The sequence below is a fragment of the Zosterops lateralis genome (assembly GCF_965231275.1).
Source record: "Zosterops lateralis genome assembly, contig: HAP1_HAP1_SCAFFOLD_51, whole genome shotgun sequence".
In the NCBI taxonomy this organism is placed as follows: domain Eukaryota; kingdom Metazoa; phylum Chordata; class Aves; order Passeriformes; family Zosteropidae; genus Zosterops; species Zosterops lateralis.
In genome coordinates, this window is record NW_028154613.1 from 870,383 (window position 1) to 893,089 (window position 22,707).

Sequence of the window (22,707 nt, forward strand, 5' to 3'; positions counted from 1 at the left end):
ATATCATTCACTGTAATCCATCCCTTCACATCCGTAGCTACGTTTTTGCATGTATCCCCAACTCTAACAAAAGCACTGACCCCTGTTCAGTGACCCTGTGCAGAGGCAAACCTCAGTGATCCTTGCAGGCATCAGCTGACAACTTAACCCACTACCACCTTTTTTAACTTACCAGTTCCCTCGGTATATCCCAAATTCCAGCTATGGCCAGGCTGTGGGTAAGGATGATGGCTCAGGATTGCAAGCACCTGTGAGCAGCAGTAGGCTGGAGCTGAGTCTAGCTGGTACCACCAGCACCCCCACAGCTTCCCAGCTGCTCTGCTGCTTCTGCCTAAATCTGGAGGCTTGGAGCTTATAAAGACTGATGCTGGGCCAACAGGCAGGGAAATGGAGAGAGGCTTCTCATGGAGACTCCAAAACTGTTCACTGTCCCCAAAGCAGTCTCAGTTTTCCTTTGGGCTTCCTGCTCTCTGGTGTCTCTGAACTTGGCTTAGGTCTGAGGGAATACATAATTCTGGACATTCTTCCTTCCAATTTGGACACTGGACCATGACAATGGCTCTTAGGCAACAGAAATAGTTAATTAAGCAGGGAACCTCTGAATGGAGTTGTCATGCAACAGGGTCAATTTAACTCTTTTGCCTTGGACTCTGTCCCGAGCCTGTTGCCTTCACATAGTCCAGACGGACACAAAGTTCAAGTAAACAAAAGATTATTGGTCTGCTTGGGCAACTGGGAAGGACAGGAAAGATAAATTAAACTGCCTGGATAACCATAAAAAGATTGATTGTTGCCTCTAGTGCAGGGCAGGGATAGAGAAAGTATAAGAGATTTATAAGAGGTTATCCAAGTTTTGTGGCGACAAAAAATAGAAAAAAAAAGAACAAAGCCTTTTCCACTTGTATTTATATGAAAATTATTCAACACATAGACACTAAGTTAAAAAACTTACTGAACATGTAGAAGGGAAAAGTTTCTTATGATTTCTTCTCTTTTAAAAAAGAAATCAAAACCAAATGTAAAGACCATGATCTTACTTAAGATCAATCATCTCATATTCTTTTCTGTTTATACCATTCAGGTTTAAAAATAATTTTCTAAGAATAAAAACTATTTTTGACCTATCATTACACTGGGGAAAAAAAGATCTTAAGGGTTTTTTTCCAATTTTTTTATCATTAAATGTTTTAGTAACTTTTTACAGAAGACAACACTACTCTAATTCAAAATGTTAGCTTCATTATGTCTCTGCAGTTAAGCCCACAGCCTGACATAACTATATGCCTCATCCCCGCAGAAAACCTTTTTGACAGTTAATCAACTTAACAAGACTCCTGCAAGGATCCCAGCATATGGTCCCTTAGCACAACTCTGTGATGCCTTACTTCTAAGGTCACTGAATTTCTCCTCATTAACATCCACTTGCGTGACACAGCTGATCCTGGCACAGCTTCAAAAGAACCCCTCAAAGCCCTCAGGGAAGTGTTTGCTCTCAGAGCTTAGCAGCCTTCAGAGGTGCCTGTGAAAGGAGCCTTGCAAATAAACCCACACTAGCAGCAGAAAAGGAAGAATTATGGAAACACAAGAGGCAGCCCTGAACCATCACCCTTAGGACCCAACCCTCTACAGCCAGGCGTGTTTAAAAACTTTCAGCTGTAGCTTTTAAACCCTTGGCCACAGAGGAATCTGTGAATGCCTTCAGCCAACACAACAGCACTGGCAAGCACTGTGAAAACACACAATACATGATATGAATCTTCTGTGGTGGGCATGCAGCACTTTTTCCTCCTCTGAACCATGAATACTTAAAAACAATAAAATCCCCTAGGAATGTAGGAATCTTCCAAAAACTCCCCTGGACACAGACCAAGCCCTCCATGGCTTAGAGCCCTGTTATTTCAGCAAGGTCAGAGGGAGTTAGCCTGAACTTATGGTCACAAAGCATTTGGCCCAACATCTGTTAATGGCAGAGTTTGCTTCTGCCTCTGTCTAACTTTCAATTAAAGGCACAGCAAAACTGAGGGAGTGGGACTGAGTGGGGTGTTTGTACAGATCCCCCAGCTGCCCCTGCCCATGACATGCTCTGCATCACCCTGCTGGGGATGGAAAAGCTTTGAAAGAAGAAAACCCTGTAGTGGAACTCACAAAAGCCATGTAATTTCATATGGCATAGATGTGAAGGAAAAAAATTAATTAATAGCTCAACCTCTTAGAAAACCTTTTGTTCCTTACTGCTCACATTGTCTGACAACAGAACAGCTCTATGTTTGAGCTGAGTTCTTTGTCTTGGCTGTATTTTGGCATAGCTACAAACCCCAGACACAGGAGAAGGCATTAAGGACTCAAAAGAATGTGGAAGAGAGCTAATAATTCTTAAGTAAAAGTGTGAACAGAAGTTTTCAAAAAAAAAAAAAAAAAAAAAAAAAAAAAAAAAAAGAAAAGAATTGTTCAGTGCTCTGTACTCACAGATGAGCAGCTAAGTCTGAGAATTTGATGTATAATGAGAGCTTTTCCTTTTTCAGATGTTAATATATATCTCCATATATGCAGCTAGATAAACAATTGGCAAGATTTCAGAAGCATGGAACAATAATCCAGCTAGGCTTTGGCATTAAGCAACTATAGATCTGACTTTAGCTCAGTGAATCTGCTTACTTTGCTCAAGTGTTTCTAATAAATACTGCCTTTCATGTCTGTGCCTCCAAGAAGTGCAACTACCTTGACACTAGGTTTCAAGAAGGTTGGAGTATAAATGAAAGAAGGGGGTGAAGGTGACCTTGTTTTACCAGCCAAGACATCTCATGAATGCAGCCTCACTGGTACAAAATATCTTTAAACTGAGCCAATGGTGCCCATTTCAGAGGGACCAACCTGGTCAATGGAACAAAGCACTGCCAAAATGCTCAGCATGAGGATATACACTGATATCTGAGGAGGCTGCAGCAGCCAGAGCATGGGGGCTTAGTACAGGAGCAACAGGGGAGGAGTCAGACAGGAGGACTATCATTACCCAAATATAACTTCAGAGTTCCTCTGCATTTGAAAATCAGCACCAGTGAAATGTTGCAGGACACTCAGAAAGTGGCACAAGAAAAGCAACTCCTGTTTATTGAGAAGAGTTTTCAAATCCATGTGCTTTGTCTTTTACCATTGCCTGGAGCAAAACTTACTTTCACTTCACCAATTAAAAACTGTTAAAATTGCACTTACCTTTCGCATTTCCTTCTATTGCCAGCAATTTAAAGAGCCCTGGTGAGTCCCATGCATTTTTCTATTTTGCTATGATACTTCTAATTGCTGAACAGCCTGGTAATATGTTAACTCATAGTATAATTAAAAGCTAGAGGACCTTTTGGATGCAAACCTCAGTACTTGAAGCATTGGCAAACATTCCTTTTGCCTTTCAGAATGGAAATCAAATCAAGTTCTCATCTTGCAAAGTCATAGAATGTACCTTATGAAATTTTTATTACTAGGGCAGAGATATAAAATGCCTGTGCTCTGACTTGGGCACATTAATTGTAAGAAGAAGGCTCACACTATTTCATGAAATAGAGGAACTGGGAGGAGGATGATAACCAGGTGTACCTTCCACTAAGGTTTGAGCCACCTAAAGAAAAGCCACTAAAACTTGGTTGGATACTACTTTCTCTTTATGCTGTTTATAGTGTAACACATTGACAAAGATATGCTAACTTCGTTGTACACATAGGAGACAAAATTTGTCATATGCTGAACAGCTGCTTGTGGCCTACACATCCTACAAGAATTTGTAACCTACACATGTCTGATTTATGCAACAAGATGCTAAAAATACATATACCTAAGCAAATGTGTTTCTGGAAGAAGACTGCTCTTTTTCAGGGCATTTTGATGGCACTTTGTTGCATAGACACGGTTGGTCCCTCTAAAGTGAACACTGTTTGAGTTTAAAGATTCTTTGAAGTTTTAAATTAAAAATAGAGAAAGTATGTTTATGATATAGAATATAATTTTTGTGGAAATCCTCTTTCCTTCATGATCTTTCTGGTCACTGATCGCCAGAGTTAATATCTGAGCCAGGACACGATCAATGAATAATAGAAATCATGATATTTGTATGACATTTTCAAAATCTGTAAGTCATTTTTCATTATGTTAATAAAGCAAATATTAAAGTAAATTTAGCCTTCTTCTAATAGCATTGTACTAGTGGATTCAAAATGAGAGTATTAAGGGAAGCTTTCCCAGAAGACAGAATTACCAGAGTGCTGTGTGCCAGAAGAAATAGGATGTTGACACATAGTCCCCTGGCTTGCTTTTCAATAATAGTGCACAGCACAGCACAGCACAGCGAGCACACAGCTGCAGTGCCTCACAGTGCTCACACTCCGGGACTCAATCCGTGCTTAGTTTCAAGACAAAGTTTGCTGTCTTAACTCATTCCATACTTTTGATTTTTAATTGTGCTGCTAGTTTACTTAGTAAACAAAAGAAAAATCTAACAGAGGTAAAAATTAATATTTATGAGGGAATTTACACTCATCTGTTTGCTTGCAAGCTGCATTACTGACACCCTTTTCAACAGTGTTACTAGAACTCCTCAGCATTCCAAACAAAATCAGAATCTGTTTGCCCAGGGTTTTCTTCTACACACGGGAGTGAAGTCCCTGCAGCAATGCATTTAAAATATGTGGATTTTTAAAGTACAAAAGGAACATAGTTTGATGACTTATTTTTTAACCCTATGCTGCTTTGTTGTTTTTTTTTTTTTTTTTTTTTTTTAACTGCATAACAGCAGTTGAAATTAGGAAGGCCTATTTTTAAGGCATTCATAATAAGCTTGTGATGACTTCAAGAACAAACTGAAAGGTTCCCACATGAAAGTGTGTGACAAGTCTGGAGCTGCATTCTCATGCTTCAGGCAAACCAGAAGCGAGGCCCAGCACAAACCAGTGAGGTTACGCCTACAGGAATGATGCAGACATATCCAAACTCATTCTAAACTAGGCCAGAGTCTGCACAGGCTGTAAAACTTTGTCCAAGAATCAGGATAAATATTCAATCAGTTCATCCATTCCAGTAGAAACAACAACTCATAGCAGGGAGAAGAGAGTAAAAATCTCTGCACTTAGCAGTTAGGGCAGAGAGCTTGGAAAGAAAGTCATGGACAACAGTCCTTGTTTCTGGGACTGGGTTTTTTTTTCTTCAGCCATGATTCCTGTTCTTCCTCACCTGCTGACATTTATTTGGAGACACCATTTTACTATATGAAAAACCATAATTTTCAATTTTGAAGAGTCTGATCCTGTAGATGTGTGTTATATGTGATCTGAGACAATCTCAGATCAAGACTCTCCTGGGACCTTGAGGCAGGATAATCTTGTCTGTTCAGCTGGCACATCCAATAGATGCTGAGCTTCCCAAGCCTGTGATGGTCTTGCCTTCAGCAAAGGGGCAACAAATTATCTTGCATGCAACCAAGACTAAGAGCTGCCTGAGAGCAGCGAGTTAGCTCGAAGTCTGCACACCCCAGCTTGTATTCTAGTCACTTGTTCATCCATATTCTCATGCCTAAAGATCTCACCATGACAACAAAATATATAATAACCTGCATTTTCAAATTTCTTTGTGACTTCCATCGGGTCAAAAAGTAGTAATAAAGAATCACCTAAAAATAAAACAAAGGTTTTCTCATTCTGACCCCAGAAGCCATGACTGCTCAAGAACAAACTTCCCTTGAGTGGTTTTAAATTGCTTGCTCTCCTCAGACTGATACACAGAATGTTACCAACTGTAACACTACTCTGAAAATGGATCCAAATAAATACAAGTTGTGAATCCACTCAGTTTACAAATGAAAGGATTTTTTTTTTCGTTTCCAGAGACCAGTCCACCACCCTGCTTCTAAGGCTTCTAAAGCAGCAGGTTAGACTCTTCTTTGACATCTACCCTCAAGCACCTATGCAGAAAACCCACCTTTTATGGATATCTCTGCAACCCACATTAAGATGAGTGACACTAAAAGCATCAATTGCCTTCAGAAATCAGGAGAATGATGTTTCTTTTTTTTTTTAAAAAAAAAGTCATTTCGGAAAGCACACCCGTTGCTTGGCTGACCTTTTTCTCTCTATTCATGTCCTCCTAAACCTTGAAGCAGTTTCCAGAACACATTTCCCACTGCTGAAAGGTAAACCCCCTATTAATTTCAAACAATACACGGCTGTATTTACCCAAGACCTAAATAGGTGGGACTCCAGAGACACAGTGCGGCACTCCCACCCTGTAACAGGATCAATCAGGTTTATCCACAGACCAGGGTCTGTGAAACAAGTGAAAATTTCTGTGGTAGTTGTGCTAGTGGGTACAGTTCCTGGGCTCTGGTGGTCTGTGGGAGCTCTCTGGTGTTCTGTCCAGAAACACAAAAAAACTTTCCCTGAGGCTTTCCTGTGCATAACTCTTCTTGCCTGACAGTGCCACTTTCAGCAAGCAGAACTGACAACCATGGGCAGTACTTATGCTGTGTCTGCCTAAGTGCACCGAACAAAAGTACAGGCACAGGAATTATACACAGAATAAAAGTAAAAATCTGTTTCCTTACACACGAGACTGCAGTGCAATTACATCTATTCAGAATTTTGTTTTAGCAGCATCAATGTGGACTACTGCATATTCCCACTTCTAGAAAGTCACATTTTATGTCCCTACTTTAAAAAACCTTGCAAAGAAAATATCAAAGATTGCTTTTTGCGACTCCTATCTGTAAGAAGACTAAGAACAAGCCTAACTAGTTTTCAGAAAGAACAGAAAATCCAGCATTAATCATCTACCAAGATCCAACATTTCAACATTTTCTCATTAATTCATGCGCTTGTCTGCCCACCTACTTAAAAACCCGAAATATTTCAACACATAATGAATATATCACAGGAAGAAATGTAATGAAGTATGAAAGTAAAGTGGAATTCAAATATGTCATCCATCAGTTACTACCTTCACCATAGATGTGGACAGGTGTTAAGAACTAAGCATAGAGCAGCATGAGATTCCTCCTGCTTCTCATTCCTTCTATGGCAATTCTGAAATCCTTTTCTACATTCAGGAGAAAATGCTGCAATACTATTATTGTTCTGTGTTTTATGCACACTGATATAGCTCATTCATTCCCGCTGAGTTTCAGTTAAGGCATTGCCAGCCTTGCAGAGAATACAGGAACAGTTTTGCTTCAAATGTCCATGGATTTACAAACTGTTTTACCCTCAGTAGTCAAACATACAGAAAATTTAAAAAAAACCTTTGCATTTTTTTTGTCTCTGAAGAAAATTTGTGATCAGCTTCCATTTGCCTAGCTTTCACCCCCTTGCCAGCTTCTCTTTAGCATTCTGCAAAATCCTGACTGCAGCATGATGACTAGGGAAAGGCATCGGACCGACATGACAGAGCAAGGAAGCCAGAGAAAAGAACAGCACACTATTTTTCCTTGTCATCTCCGAGGGAACAAGTGAACAAGTTGTGCTGGCTTTACTCCACAGACACCAAGAAGCAGCCAAGGCCACCTCCATTTAAGGGGGAGCTCCCCATCACTGTGCACTCTTGTGAACAACAGAGGACAGGCAAATAAAGGCCAAAAATGCAATGCCCAAATAATTTAAGGCAGTGTAAACATTACAAGGTTGTACAAGTAGACAATAAAAGATGACAACTGATTTAAAGCATCAACCACTAAAGCCAGCCTCTTTAAACAAAAATTAGATTTATTATCAGACAATTAGAGCAAATACTTTCAGATTGGATCTGTGGACAAAGGATTTTGTTTTGAGAAGAAAGCACTGTATATTCTTTTCTTTTTGCTGTCAGACTGTAAAAACATTGACTACCCTTAATTCACTTGCTTTTACAATAGCATAGTCATTCATTCCTCACCACACCCATATATACTTTATCTTCTATTCATACTCAAAAGCTAAAGTCACATAAAAAGTTCTATATGACACCTCTAAGGAAAGCAGCACTAACCTTAAGAGTATTAAAAAGGAAAATAAGCGTGATCATTTTTCTAGTTAAGATCTATCTCCATTTACAAAATCAGTTTACATTTAAAAACTCAAAAGGAGTGTGTATCTCTGAGGAACAACTTGTATCCACACCAGTGGAGAGGGGTGCACATCAACATTAGTACTTTTACTTGTATCAGTTTTTGAAGCACTGCCTACTTGTCTGTACTCAACATGCTTCTGGTTCACATTGTGGAAGTTCCCTGCACATGGCAGCTTGAATATTTTTAGATGGGACTCAGCTTCCATAGTTACTCCAGGGAATTTCATGAATATTCAGTATACAGGACCAAAAGAATGCTACATCATATTAAAACTCCAACTTACACAGCATGGGAAAAAATACATTTCACAGTAAGTGTTTCACATTACAGATCCACCTTAATTGCACTGCTCCATCTGCTGCTGTGGACATACTTATCTGCCTGAAATTATTGGAGGGGGGAAGCTAAGCTTTCTAAAGTGGCCCCTTTTTTTTTTTTTTTTTTTTTTTGCCTTGACTAGATTTATGGACTCAAGTATTGTTTTTAAAATGAAGCTTGATTCGTGATTCTAAATACCAACTCTGAGTTATTATATCCTTTTTAAAGGTTATCTATAAAAATATCAATAAAACTTGAAGTTTTAAACTCTGTTTCACCACATTCAGAGGGAAAGCCATGGCAAAAACAGGACAAAAGTTAGTGCTTGATACGAAGCTGACGGGAGCTACTGTAAGTGCACTTCTGAGAAGTGCCCCAATAGGACATCCCTTTCAAGGCCTTCAAAAAGTTCAGAAATGAAGGTGCTTGAGCCAGCAGGTGTAAGCAATTAAACTTTTATTCATGATCCTTTACATATGACTAAAAATGTTCACCACAAAATGCAAACTTGTACTTGTATTCAGCAGTGAAAACAGTCACCTCTTCATAGTAAAGCACCATAGCACATCACAGAAGAGTCAGAAATAGATTTCATTTGTCAATTTTTCTCCACACAATGTACTTGACAAAGTTGAAGATTTTATCGAAGGCTAAAAGTTCCAGAACAAATTCTATAGTCACCTGAGTGTTTGGCAGGAACAGTACTATTCAGTAGCAGTTACTTTTTTCTGCCTTTTTTGTAAAAAAGAGCTATTTTTCACGAAAATGAGACAGACATAATTGGGCCAAACATTGAGATGTATATTTCACCTGCATTTTTCAATGGGAGACAAACAGAACAGTTTGCTAGTAGGAGTACCTACAACAACTATAAGAGCAGTTGCCAAAAAATTGGAAAAAAAACTCCAGCTCATTACAGCTGATTGGTAGGGCCAACCCACTTCCAGGCACCTATAACTCCATTCAGTTTTATTCATTACGTTTAACTTGCATTTCATTCATACTACATTTAAAAAGACAACATGATTTTTTTTTTTTAAGTTGTGTACATGTACACAGTTTTGGTAGTCTTTTAAAGCTGTAAAATGTATACATAAAGAGAGTCTAATGACCCTATTACAGATTGAAGAGAAATAACCAGAATCAGTGTTACATACAAAATAATATTCTACCACAGAAACCAATACAGTTATCAAATAATTAATTAGACAATAAAAGTGTTATACAAAAAGAGAAATGGTGCCTTTTTATCACTTCACCGCAGCATATAAGAAGGCAACGTTAAGAAAAGTGCACAGCAGAAAAAGAATTGTTTTGTTTTCCGAAACACTTGAATTTTTCTTCAGATGTCAGGCTTCTGTCCATGAACACATTGGGTTAGGATTGTTTATATTTTCTCCCAGAGAATGTATTCTCTTCTTGCATGAATTCTCAGTAAGGCGCTTACTCTGACATGTAGGAACGATACATCAGGGCCACGATAATCGCTGCTATTGCTGGGATCACCCAGTTGGACCATGAACTAAAGGGAAGTTTTTGAAAAAGCAGATTAGGAAGTGAGAACCAACAAGTTATAAAAACAAACAAACAGAAAAGTCATTGCTTAAAGAGGTCCTTCCTCCCCACTTCAACAAATACTTCAAATTCAGGGCAACAGAACACCTGGATTAGCCAGTAATACTCCAGACAAGGGAAGAAGCTTGTACAGTAAGGCTTTGTACTGGAGCTTACAAGAAGTTTGCTTACTAGAGAAGAGTAAAACCCTAGGCACATTTAAAGTCACGGTGTGCTGACCAGAATGTCATTCATTCAAAACCCATTTAAGTAGCAGCATCACAATGACACTTCTAAGCACTCAAACTCCCCACCCAGAGGGTCACAGAAGAGTCCTCTGAGGTTTCAGCAGTAGGCAATTGTCAGCAGGATATAACTTTAGAAAGTTTATTCAGTGGTTTTCCAAGCTGTTTTTCAACCCCCTCCCAATTCTGATAGATCTTCCTTCTTCTACACAGAATCCTCTTAGACTTCCCTCAGATGCAACAGTGGTAGCAAATTTTAAACGCAAGGCATCCATGTCAGTAAAATAGTTGGCAATGGCTTTAAGAGTCTTCCCTTCACGTGGCAGACTCCAGAAATAAAGGCCTGTGCAAAACAAATCATTTGGTAGATACTGACACCCGTCAATATGAGCAATCACTTCACCTTGCAGGCTACAGCTATCTGTAGAGATCTATGCAGTTTCAGGAACTAGTTAATCACTGCATAGTTTGGCCATTGGCTGGATTTATAACCGCTGCTCCAACACTGCAGTTTTTTTATAGCTGACTTCATCCAAAGCCTCCTTGCCTATCCAGGCTGGGCATTTGCCTCGTCGACTCATCTTTTGGCACACAGGGACAGTCTGTTCCTGTGCCCTCAAAATCTCTGTTTTGAAGAACACCCACCTTTCCTGAACTCCTTTGTTCTTAAGGGCTGCTTCCCAAGGAACTCTCTGAATAAGTCTCTTAAATAGGCCAAAGTCTTCCCTCTGGAAGTCCAATGAAAGAGTCTTATTGATGTAGCTCCTGATTTCACCAAATATCAAGAACTCTGTAATTTCATGATCACTGCCCCAGTCGTCCTCAAACCACCACATCTCCCACCAGCCCATCTCTATTTGTGAACAATAGATCCAACATAGTCTCTCCCCTGGTGAGATCACCTACCAACTGTGACAAAAAGTTATCACCCGTGCAGTCTAAAAATTTCCTGGACTGCCTCATTTCTGCTGTATTAAGTTCCCAGCAGATGTCTGGCAGGTTGAAGTCACCTACACGAACAAGGGCTGACGATCCTGAAACATTCTCCAGCTGCTGATAGAATAAGTTGTCCAGCTCTTCCTCCTGCTTGGGTGGATGATAACAGACTCCCAGTAGGATGTCAGCCTTGTTGGCTTTCCCCTTAATTCTTACCTACAGCCATTCAACTGAATTTTCATTAGTTTCAATACCTATTGCATCAAAAACCTTCTTAATATAAAGGGCCACCCTCCACCTCTTCTCCCTTTCCTGTCTCTCCTGAAGAGCCTATAGCCATGGAGTGCAGTGCTCCAGCTGTGTGAGTCATGCCACCACGTTTCTGTGATGGTGACTACATCACAGCTTTGCTGTTGCCCCATGACCTCCAGCTCCTCCTGTTTGTTACCCATGCTACGTGCATTGGTGTACATGCCCTTCAGCTGGGCTACTGATTTCAGCCCTAACTCAGGCTTAGCAGCCTTGGGTCTGCTTCCAGGCAGCCCAGCTGCATCCCCTTCCTCCTTCAAACCTAGTTTAAAGCCCTCTCAATGAGGTCAGCCAGTTCCTGAGCTAAGAACCTTCTACCCTTAACAGAGAAGGAACCATGAGCTTGAGCACTCCCTGAATTCACAGCCCCCCACCCGTGGGATCATCACCCCCCATCCCACAGGTGACCAGGGAGGGGGAGCTGGGCCCAGATATCCTGGGGGGTCCCTGGGTTGGGTTTTTTTTGGGGGGGGAAAGTTTGGAGAATGAAGAACTCCAAAGGTGAGTGGAAAATGCCCCTTGTGGGGACATTGGGGGGTCCCAGTGGCAGCTGCTGGCAGAGGCAGCCTGGAGGAGCAGAGCCCTGTGTCCCCCAGGAGCCCAAAGTGGGGAGCCCAGAGGGGGGGGAGCGCCGCGATTGGCGGGACCCTCAACAGCCTGGAGAGGGGCAGGGGGGACTCCTTGGACCCCCTGGACCGCAAAGCAGAGAATGAGGGGAGAAGGGACCTTGGGATCCCAAAAACCTGCAGCATCCCTGTGAGCAGATGGAAAAGGGGGGGACTTGTCATATTCCTGGGACTCCCAGCAGCCTGGGGAGGGCCAGGACCAAGTAGACAGAGGACCCCCGAACAACCCCCAACACAAGTGTGATCTCCAGCAGCTGGGACAGGGGGAACCTCCAAAGACCAAAGGGGAGAGACCAGAGACAGGGGAACTGCTGGGAGGCATTTTCAGGGCTAAATGTTGATGTTTGGGAGGTTTTTCTGGACCCCAGATGGATAGTGACCTCTAGAGATGGACTTGGGCGAAACTTTAAACTCAATGTGCTCATCCCTTGTTTTCACCCCAAATCAGGACCTCCCATTCCAAAACATTGGCCAAGTGGAGGAGGAGGCTGCAAGGAAGAGGAAGATGTCCCGGGACAACCAGGCAGGTGAGGAGAAAGTCAGTGCCCCTTTCCCCCTCTCTCCTGCTCCATTTCCCAGCCCAGCACGGCCCCCGGCTGCAGGACAACCCTGCTGCCAACACTGTCCTGCTGGGAATGGACCGGGGGGATCTCATTCCCCTTCCCTCTGGCACAGAGGCAAATCCCATCCTCTCATTGTCCTTCCTCCCCCAGACAAGCAGCTGAGGATGGAGACTAGGGAGGACAAATCCCCACAGCAGAACCTCATGGAAGAGGCTGTTTTGAGTGGCTCCACAGCACAGGAATCCAACAAGGAGGAAAAGCCCCAGAGATCCCTCAGGACGAGGGGCTCCAAACCCATCCCAGGGTGCTCTGAGAAGGAAAGACCCCTCCAGTTCCAGGAAGGTGGACAGAACTTCAGCCGGGGCTCTAAGCTGGTCCATGAGCAGCTTCATGATGGGGAGAAGCCCCACAAGTGCTTGGAGTGTGGGAAGAGCTTCAGCTGCAGGTCCCAACTGATCAGACACCAACAGATCCACACTGGGGTGAGGCCCTATGAGTGTCCCCAGTGTGGGAAGAGGTTTCAGACCAGCTCTCATCTCCTCAGGCACCAGAGGATTCACACGGAGGAGAGGCCCTTCCGCTGCCCCGACTGCAGGAAGGGCTTCAAGCGAAACTCCCACCTCGTCACCCACCGGCGCATCCACACTGGGGAGAGGCCCCACGAGTGTGGGGAATGTGGGATGAGCTTCAGTGACAGATCCAGCCTGATCGTCCACCAGAGGATCCACACCAGGGAACGGCCCTACCCGTGTGAGCAGTGTGGGAAGAGCTTCAGCCAACGCTCCACCTTGATCCGCCACCAGAACACCCACGCTGAGGAAAGGCCATACAAGTGTGGGGAATGCGGGAAGGGCTTCAACCAGAGGTCCCAACTGATCATCCACCAAATGAGCCACACTGGGGAGAGGCCCTATGAGTGTTCTGAGTGTGGGAAGAGGTTTAAGACCAGCTCCCTTCTTCTCTCACATCAGCAGATTCACACAGAGGAGAGGCCCTTCCGCTGCCCCAACTGCAGGAAGGGCTTCAAGCACAACTCTGCCCTTGTCACCCACCGGCGCATCCACACTGGGGAGAGGCCCTACAAGTGTCCCCAGTGTGGGAAGAGCTTCACCCAGAGCTCTGCCTTGACCCAACACCAACGGAGGCACCTGTAAGGGAAGCCCTGCGAGTGCCCCAACTGTGGAACAGCTTCCTGCCTTGCTCCAACTCCATCCCCCACTGGAGGAACCACGTTGGGCAGAGCCCTGGTGACCAGCATTCCCTGTGATCTGCATTGCGGGACACTGGGCTGGTGCTATGGTGTATACTCTTAGTGAATTGTTTCCCCCCTATGTTGTTAGTTTTACCCAAGTTAACTCCCCCCCCCTCCAGTTGTTTGTCACTCCCTGTACCTGCCCTTTGCCTCAATTACCAGGAGGTCAATTCTCATCTGTCCCTGCCCTCAGTTATGGATGATTCTGTGTTCTTCGATGTGCCAATGGTTTAGTTAAGTTGTGTCCTCCCCTGGTTCCTCCATTGGTTGTTGTTCTGCAAGTCCCTCCCTGTGACCCTCCCCAGGTTTTCCCCTATTGCTTGGATATCTTTTCCCTCCTCAGTTCCTCCCCTGTTTGTAAGTGGATGCACAGCCGTGTTCTTTGTCTTTCCTCCCTGACCCTTTCAAGGAATAAACCACCTTGGAAATCATACAAAGCATCCCTCTTTTTCCTTGCCTGCATTCCACAGCGTTGCAGCCCCCCAGTGCTGTAGAGAGCAGGCCCTGCTCTGCTGCCCCCCAGGTCATTTCTGACTGGGGGCAGCCACTCTTGGCGCTGGTGCCTGGGAGCTGGTTGGGCTGAAGGGAAACTCCAGCACTGCAGCAGGCTGGTGGTCCTTTTGTTTACTGGTCCCTAATAAATATCCTTTTGATTCATCTTCATCCCTTTAAAATAGACAAAAGTGGGGTAAAACCCAACAAATTCATCAAAGGCACTTAAAGCCTCACTTTTTACTAGTGCTTCGATGGAATCTGGGATTCAGAGAGATACTTGGGAGCATTTGGGCATTTTGGGGGTATTTGGTGTGGTTGTCTTCATTTCTTGGTGCTCAAAGAAATGAGAAGATTTGTTGAGTCACCTCAAAACCTCTCAATGCCACTGGCAACTACTTAATCCCACCCCAAAATTACTTGATTCCACAGCCACTCAGGGTGGGATGGGGTTGGAAGGGGATTGAACAACATGGGATGCAAATCAGGAGGGGTGAGATGGGCATTGGGTGGGGCAGGATGGGTGAGATGGGGTTTAGGAGGTGTGAAATGGGGGAAATAAGGCTTGGGAAGGGGATCTCGATGTCCAGCAGGAGTGAGATGGGTTGGGGTTTGGATTGGGGAGGTGGGGTGGGGTCTGGAATGAGACAGTCAAAGTTTGGGGAAGATGAAGGGAGGGGGAACCCTTTACTGACTCAGTTTTTGGGTATTACATGTTCCTGAAGAGATTTTGGGGTATCTCACATTTCTGAGGGTCGTTTGGGCACTCCTCAGCTCTTAGGGGCTTTCCTGAGAGCAGCTCCCTGCAGCCCCATTGCCAGGGGTGGTTGCCTTGGGCACCAGCTCAGAGCTGCAGCCACAGTCCGTTGCCTCGGTGCTGGAGAGCAGAGAAATGATGAATGGCCCCAGACATCTCCAGGGTGTGTTTGGGGGCCAGGGCAAGTTCTGCGTAGGTGGGGCGGTCACTGCCCCAGCCCCAGCCAGTGCAGCCTCTGCTCCAGCCCCAAAGTGGCTGCCAAGGCCCTGGCACCCCAAAAACCCCACCTGTGAGAGGGGCCAGAGCAGGTGAGGCTGTGACATGGGTGTGACACTGACACGTCCCACAGCCCCAGAGCTCCCAGCAGCTGAGATGGTGCTGGATCCAAGGGGGACTGTGGATCTCTCTCTCCCTCCCTCTCTTCTCCTGACTTCCTCTTCTGGAAATCTGGAGAACTGGAAGTTGGACAGGTCAGAGTTTTCTCAGTCAGTGCTTTGTGAAGTGATTAACTTGAGTTCCGTGTTGCTTTAAGATTTCCCATGTAGCTCATTCTCTGAAATTTGCAAGTTAAAAGTTTGTTCTCCACCCTGGTGAGAAGTTTGTTTTTTCTCCCATGTGCTCCCTGAGGGGATCGAGGTACCTCAAGTCCCTTTCCAACAGCGGCTGAGCCAGCTTGGGGCACAGCAGCGGGAACTGCAGTGCTGAGCAAGGCCTGGCTTGGCTGGAGGGAGCAGAAAGGCCAAGCCCTGAGCCCAGGCCTGGCACAGCAGGGCCTGTCCCTCCCGGCTGCCTCGGGGCTCTTTGTGGGCCAGTGGGATGGCAGGGGCAGCAAGGACAAATGGCATCAAACTGCAAGCCCTGCCAGCCTCCTCAGGGAGGGGCCAGGGAGGAGCAAAGTGCAGGCCCTGAAAGGAAAGTTCCTCCTGTGGGGCCTCCAGAGGCGCTGCCAGAGCCCAGGGGACAAAGGCCTGGGTGCCTGTGGCCCTGCCAGCCCTGCCCAGCCCTTGGCCATGTGTCCTGCAGGCTGTGCCCCCTGTGCGTGCTGCTGCTGTGCCCTGGCCGGCTGCACACGCCCATCTCGCTGTCCCCCCCAGCATTTCCCAGCCCAGCATTTCTGTGCCCTCCCTGGGCTCCCTGCACCCAGCACTGCCGGCTCCTGGCACACAGAGCCAGGCCAGGAGCCCACCCTGCCAAGGGCCTTTGGAGCAGCCTGGTGCCTGCCATGGCTCCTGACCTCAGCAGCTGCTCCTGGGATGCTTCCATGGAACCCGAGCACAGCAACGCTGCTGGGCATTGGCCCTGCTCAGGCTCACACACTGTCAGGGCACATTCCCTGCCTGTAGGATTCGTGCCTGACCCAAGCCCTGCACTTATGGCTCCAGCATTGCTTTCCAACAAGAACAGGAGAAGGCAAACTGTGTGTAGCTCATGGAATTTTACAGTGTCTAAAACTGGCTAAGCCATCGGTCTTAGAGGTGAGATCCATTTGGAATGAATGGGATGGAGAAGTAGGACAACATGGAAAAGGCGAGCATAGAAATCAATAGCAGAAAACATCTTTGATTGTTTCTTTCCATTGTCATTTCACTTCTAGAAAGCTGTTTTAATTTTCCAGGAATTTTTTCCACAGTCTCATCTGCTCTTTCCAAGAACCTTTCCTGGAGAATGAGGTCAAACTTCTGTCACAAGATGCGCCACCAACTGCAGCTTCCCTTGGCTTTCCACACCATGAGTGCAGCACAACTCTTGCAGCAAAGCAGATCAAATATTTGGAGAAATTTACAGCTTGTTCTTTTTCCTTGTGGAGTGGGAAGATGTGCAATTTCATTGTTACTGTTCTACTCTAAAAAACATGCTGGGGTACCAGGAGTTGTTAGAGAATACAAGGCTGGTTGAATGCAGAGAATGAATCTCCAGAGGCTGCAGCCAGGAGTGGAGAGCTGTGTGATAATCATTCCAACATGCCCATGGACACCTGGAAAGGGATCTAGAGCATGAAAATGGGCTGACAGAGGGAGTTTGTTTCTGTGTTCAGTTTAGATGATTCTACATCTCATGCATTGATCTAAATCGAGACCACAGTCAGTTCATGATAAGCACCAGAACAAGCTGAAAGTCACCAAGTAGATGACTGAAAGAATCGGAAAAGGAGAGATGCAGGGAATGACTTGGGGAACTTTGTCTGGAAGAAGGGTCATTTTTTCTAATCATTTCTAATCCACTCCCTCTGTGTTTGTCTTTCTCCAAAAAGCCATTTTCCTCCCAGATGCCTCATGAAATGAGAAGCCTGAGCTTGTGGAAGTGCCTGAAAGATGCCCTGTTCCTCTGCAGGGACACTCAGGCTGAAAGAGGAGCCTGAGCCCTGTCTTGGGAAGGCTCCTGGGAGCTGGAATTGGTGGCGTGCTGGGAGAGGAGGAGCAGGGGGAGAAGGATGGGCGCTGCTGTGTGGCAGGAGCAGGAGGTTTGGGCCGCAGGACATTCCGCCTGCGCCGCTGCCCCGCAATGGGCGGCCGTGCCCGGGGCTCTGGGCCTGGCCCCGCCTGCGCTGAGCTCCCGACACTGCGGGAGCTGCCCGGGCTGGGCTCAGGTTCCCGCTGGCCCTGGGCAGCAGGCTGGGCTCCAGCTGGGATCAGCAGCAGCTGCAAATACCTCTGCCCATCTCCACTTGCTGCTGCTGCTGCTCAGAGGAAGCAATGAAGGGAGTCGAGGAGTTCTGGTTTCTCTTTCTCCTGGTGGATTATTTTCATTTTATTTGACATTGCAGAGGCAATTTCTGTGATGGCCTCTGCCAATTGATTCTATTTCAGCAGCAGCAGCAGCAACAGGGCTGTGTTTGAGTGCTGCAAATGTGGCCCTTGTGGCTTTAAATCTCCTCAACTTTGTGCTCAGGGACTTGTGAACATTTGGAGATCTGCTACTCATGATGCCAGAGTTTCCTATCATAAAAGCACCTCTGGGTGGCACTGATCAAAAAGGGCAATTGCAGTTTTACTGATAAAATTCAAGTGGCCACCAGAAGAGGGGCAAGAGCAGCCATGATCTACAATTGCCAAGGCAAAGGCAGCAGCACCTCCTGCTGTCACCTCAGGGGGAGTAAAACAGTGCTGAAAAGAGCGCTGGAAGCCGATCCTTTCTTTCTCTGCAGGCTGGGTCAGGGCAGCACAGGCGGGCCCTGAGCAATCAGGGCTGTTGGTGGGTGATTGTTGCTCTAGTGCCGACTTGAGGTGGACAAAGGCCTTGGAAGGCGAGGCAGGAGCAGGTGGGAAGGGGCCGGCGCTGCTGCTGCTCCTGCCCGGGAGCCCCGGCTGGGCCGGGCCGGCGCCCGCTGCGCTGCGGCTCCTGCTGCTGCCAGAGCCGGGCGGGACTCGGGGACAGGGAATGGACACGGGGGGACACCAAAGGCCTGCGGGGCTGCGGGGATGTTGGCGCTGGGGCCAGCGCCAGCACAGAGCTTCAGCCGCAATGAACCCAGAGGGAAAGGCTGGGGAAAGGCTCCATTGCAGCCTTTCTTTCCTCAGGGCTGGGAAGGGACCGAAATGAAAGGAGAACAAGCAGGGCCCGACCCCTCCTGCTTTGGGAGGAGCCCCATGCCTGGGGCTGTGAGGGGCCGTGAGGGGCTGTGAGGGGCCATGAAAGGATGTGAAGGGCTGTGAGAAACCATCAGGGAGTGTAGGGGCTGTGAGGGAAAATGAGGAGCCATGAAGGGCTATGAGATGCCATGAGGAGCCTCAGCCCTGGCAGGAGGGGGGTCCCACCATGTCCCCAGGGCAGGGCAGCCCTGAGGGGCCGCCAGTGCAGACGTGGCAGCAGAGCGGGCTTGGGGCACCTCCGGGAGGGGATGAGACCCTTCCCCAGCTCCAAACCACACCAAACTCACCATTAACAGGATTTTCCAACTTTAGAATCCACTGGCTACTCAGAGTTGACTGTACAGTTTAATCTTGGTTGGAAAAGCAAGGAAATCTTCCCAGTGAGTGACATCCAGCCATTGGTAATAATGTCTAAGATTTAAAAGTCTTACCAATGAAAAGTAATACTAATGAATAATAAGAACAAGAACAAGAAATAAGCTTCCAAATCCCAACACCCACCACCACAAAAATGGCACCACCACAAAATGACAAACATTTTTCTTTACCATCACAGGGTTCATGAAAACAAATCCTATTAACTTTCTCCACCTCTCATCTTCCCCATCAGATAAATGAGGCTATTTGCAGTGTTTAATACATGTTACAATTGAGGGGTGGAGGGAAGAATGGGGAGACACTACCAATTTCCATGTCAAACCCAGGAGGCCAACTCCAAAGTGGAGAGAATAAAATGGAATGGGGACAGGAGCTGGTCAGATGTTCCTCTAAAGGATTCCAAAATCACCTCCAAGTGAATTAGAGGGGAACATAAATCCCTATAAACCACTGTGTGTGTTCAGGGACTCATCTGTGAGGAGCTGGACATGGACAGAAGCATCTGAAACAATCTCAGGTTTTATGGTTTCTTTCTTCCCGAGATTCCAACGCTGGTGGTTTGTGTGGGTCTGAGGGAGTGTTTTTCCCTCCTGACCTCTGAAGGCTTTGAGTCTTAGTCTGTGCTGAGCTCGGTGTGACGTGAGAATGATGAGGAGTCTCAAGGTCTTGGTTTTCTTGGTTTCTCGCGTTGTTTATTAATTCTTATCTTCCAAATTCTCTGTGTCTGGACAAGATGTTCACAGGAGCTTGGACACGATGTGACTCCCCCTGTGATGGGAGGTCACTCTGCCTTTATACAGATAACTACATGGTTATTATTTACCATTTCATACCAATGCCTATCACCTATACTAACAGAGTCATTTCTACTTTGACACAGTCCACTGATACTACTTTGTGCCCACGTCACTGCAGAAGATGGATGCCAAGGGAGAAGAAGAAGAACTCAGGGCACTGCCCTAAAATCTACATTTTGTCCCTTTGCATCTACATTCTAAAAACCCTAAACTACAAAATCTTCTACAGGGTGATAACTACACTACTGTCTGTCATACATTTGTGACTTACAATTCTTCTCTGTGTTTGATGTTTTTCACCTGGACCAAAATCAAAGACTGTGTCTTCCTGGGCTCTGTGCCAGGCAAAACCCCCCTGCACAGACCCCAGACCCTCTTTCTCGAGTCCCAGGCCTCTCTACCGAGGTCTGTGACCATCCAGGGCGCCCAGAGGGATGCCCTGGACTCCAACAGCTGACTCCAACAGAGGCCACGCCAAAGCTGAGTGGTTTCCCTGCTGTGGCCCAGCCCTTCCTGGCCCCAGGGGCTGATGGCATTTGTGCTCCCTCAGGTTCATCTCCCCACACCAGCACCATGGGGGTGCTGAGGCCTGCTCTGGGCAGTGCAAACAGGGGCTCCTGAGGCAGTGCTGCCGTGTCTGTGCCTGCAAGGATGCGGCCCCTGTGTGAGCTGGGGGAGAGGCCAGGGCTGCCCAGGGGGGATGTTGTTGGCAGGGGCATGAGGACGCTCTGGGACGCTGCCCTGGGGTGTCCAGCGCAGTGGGGATGGATCAGCCCCTGCTCTGCTGCTCCTTCCCGTCTCCCCCAGGGCCCTTGCAGAGCCCCAGCCCTGCTGTTTGCCCCCAGCCTGCCCAGGGCCAGCCTGGGGCTGCTCACGGGGCTTTTCTGTGCTGAGCATTGGCCTGGGCGTGTTCTGGAGAGAGCCTGGGCAAGGAGCCTGGAGCCCCCAGGCCCTGCCCTGAGGCGTCAGCGCTGCCCCAGCAGTGCCCATGGCCTGTCCCTGCTGCAGCCCCGGCACTGCCACCCCCAGCCCTGTGCCTGGCCCTGAGAGCCCTCAGGCCCTACAGCAACACCAGGGCCAGGAGGGCAGCGGGGCAGGGCCACGGCAGCAGCACTGGCAGCACCAAGGGCTGCTGCTCATGGGCACAGCTGCTGTGCCAGCCCTGATCTGCCCCCAGCTCTGCACACAGACATTGCTGCTGCAGCTGCAGAGAAGGGAACAAAAGGGGCATCTCTGCAGAAATCTTGCCCAGGAGATCCTTCAGTTCTTTTAAAGCCACCAAGAGTGCAGCCCTTCATTAGCACAGTTTGTGGCCACAGGGAAATTGGAGTGAAACAAAATGAGAAATGGCACCAAGAATGGCTTTTCTTAATGGACAATATTAAAAATGTAAAACACAGAGAAAACAACCACAACCAAACCAACAAGAAATATCAAAGATAAGTTTTATTACAAGTGATTTGCAGAAATTGGCCAGCAATTTAATGGTCCCAAAAACATCCAGTCATCTGTCTACACACTGCAGCCTTGAGCTCCTGGTTCCTCAGGCTGTAGATGAGGGGGTTCAGGGCTGGAGTCACCACCGAGTAAAGAACTGAAAGTGCAGGATCCAGGGATGGGGAGGAGATTGAGGGGGGCTTCAGGTGAGCAAACAGGGCAGTGCTGAGGAACAGGGAGACCACGGCCAGGTGAGGGAGGCAGGTGGAAAAGGCTTTGTGCCGTCCCTGCTCAGAGGGGATCCTCAGCACAGCCCTGAAGATCTGCACATAGGAGAAAACAATGAACACAAAACAACCAAATACCAAGCAGACACTAACAGCAAGAAGCCCAAATTCCCTGAGGTAGGATTTGGAGCAGGAGAGCTTGAGGATCGCTGGGATTTCACAGAAGAACTGACCCAGGGCATTGCCATGGCACAGGGGCAGGGAAAATGTATTGGCTGTGTGCAGGAGAGCATTGAGAAAGGCACTGGCCCAGGCAGCTGCTGCCATGTGGGCACAAGCTCTGCTGCCCAGGAGGGTCCCGTAGTGCAGGGGTTTGCAGATGGACACGTAGCAGTCGTAGCACATGACAGTGAGGAGACAAAACTCTGCTGACATGAAAAACATAAAGAAAAGAACCTGTGCGGCACATCCTGTATAGGAGATGTTCCTGGTGTCCCAGAGGGAATTGTGCATGGCTTTGGGGACAGTGATGCAGATGAAGCCCACATCACTGAGGGCCAGGTTGAGTAGGAAGAAGAACATGGGGCTGTGCAGGTGGTGGCCGCAGGCTGTGGCGCTGATGACGAGGCCGTTGGCCAGGAGGGCAGCCAGGGAGATGCCCAGGAAGAGGCAGAATTGCAGGAGCTGCAGCTGCCTCGTGTCTGCCAATGGCAGCAGGAGGAAGTGGCTGATGGAGCTGCTGTTGGACATTTGTGGTGTCTTGGCATGGGGATCTGTAAAAAGAGTAATCATGGAATAGTTCAGTTTGGAGAGGACTTTGAATATCCCAGCACAGCTTGGTGGCACTTTCCCCCCACTGCCTGCCCAGGGCTCTGCTGCCTGGAGCTGTCCCTGCCTGCAGCTGCTTCCCTGTGCCCAGGGCTGGGCCCTGCCAGTGCTGCCAGAGCCCAGCCCAGCCCTGGGGGCTCAGCTCTGCCCTGCAGTGCCCTCCCAGCTCAGGCACTGCCCAGGGGCAGCTCTGGCTCTGCAGGCTCTGATGGCAACGTCAGAGCAACCCTGAGGAGGCTGGAAAAGTGATTCTGGTGCTGCCTGCAAGGGGCCCTCTGCTGATTTCTTTCATTGTCTGGTTTATAAAGATCTCAGAGAACA

At 47.2% G+C, this 22,707-nt stretch overlaps 1 protein-coding gene across 1 annotated transcript; it reads right to left on the reverse strand.

Moving 5' to 3' along the window:
- Window positions 1-21,375: 21,375 nt before the first annotated feature.
- Window positions 21,376-22,308, reverse strand: LOC310923387 (olfactory receptor 14J1-like; the record flags this gene model as incomplete). The annotated part of the gene is made up of 1 exon (XM_083885415.1): window positions 21,376-22,308. The coding sequence occupies one exon, from the start codon at window positions 22,306-22,308 to the stop codon at window positions 21,376-21,378; it is 933 nt and encodes a 310-aa protein (XP_083741541.1).
- Between the last annotated feature and the right edge of the window lie 399 nt (window positions 22,309-22,707).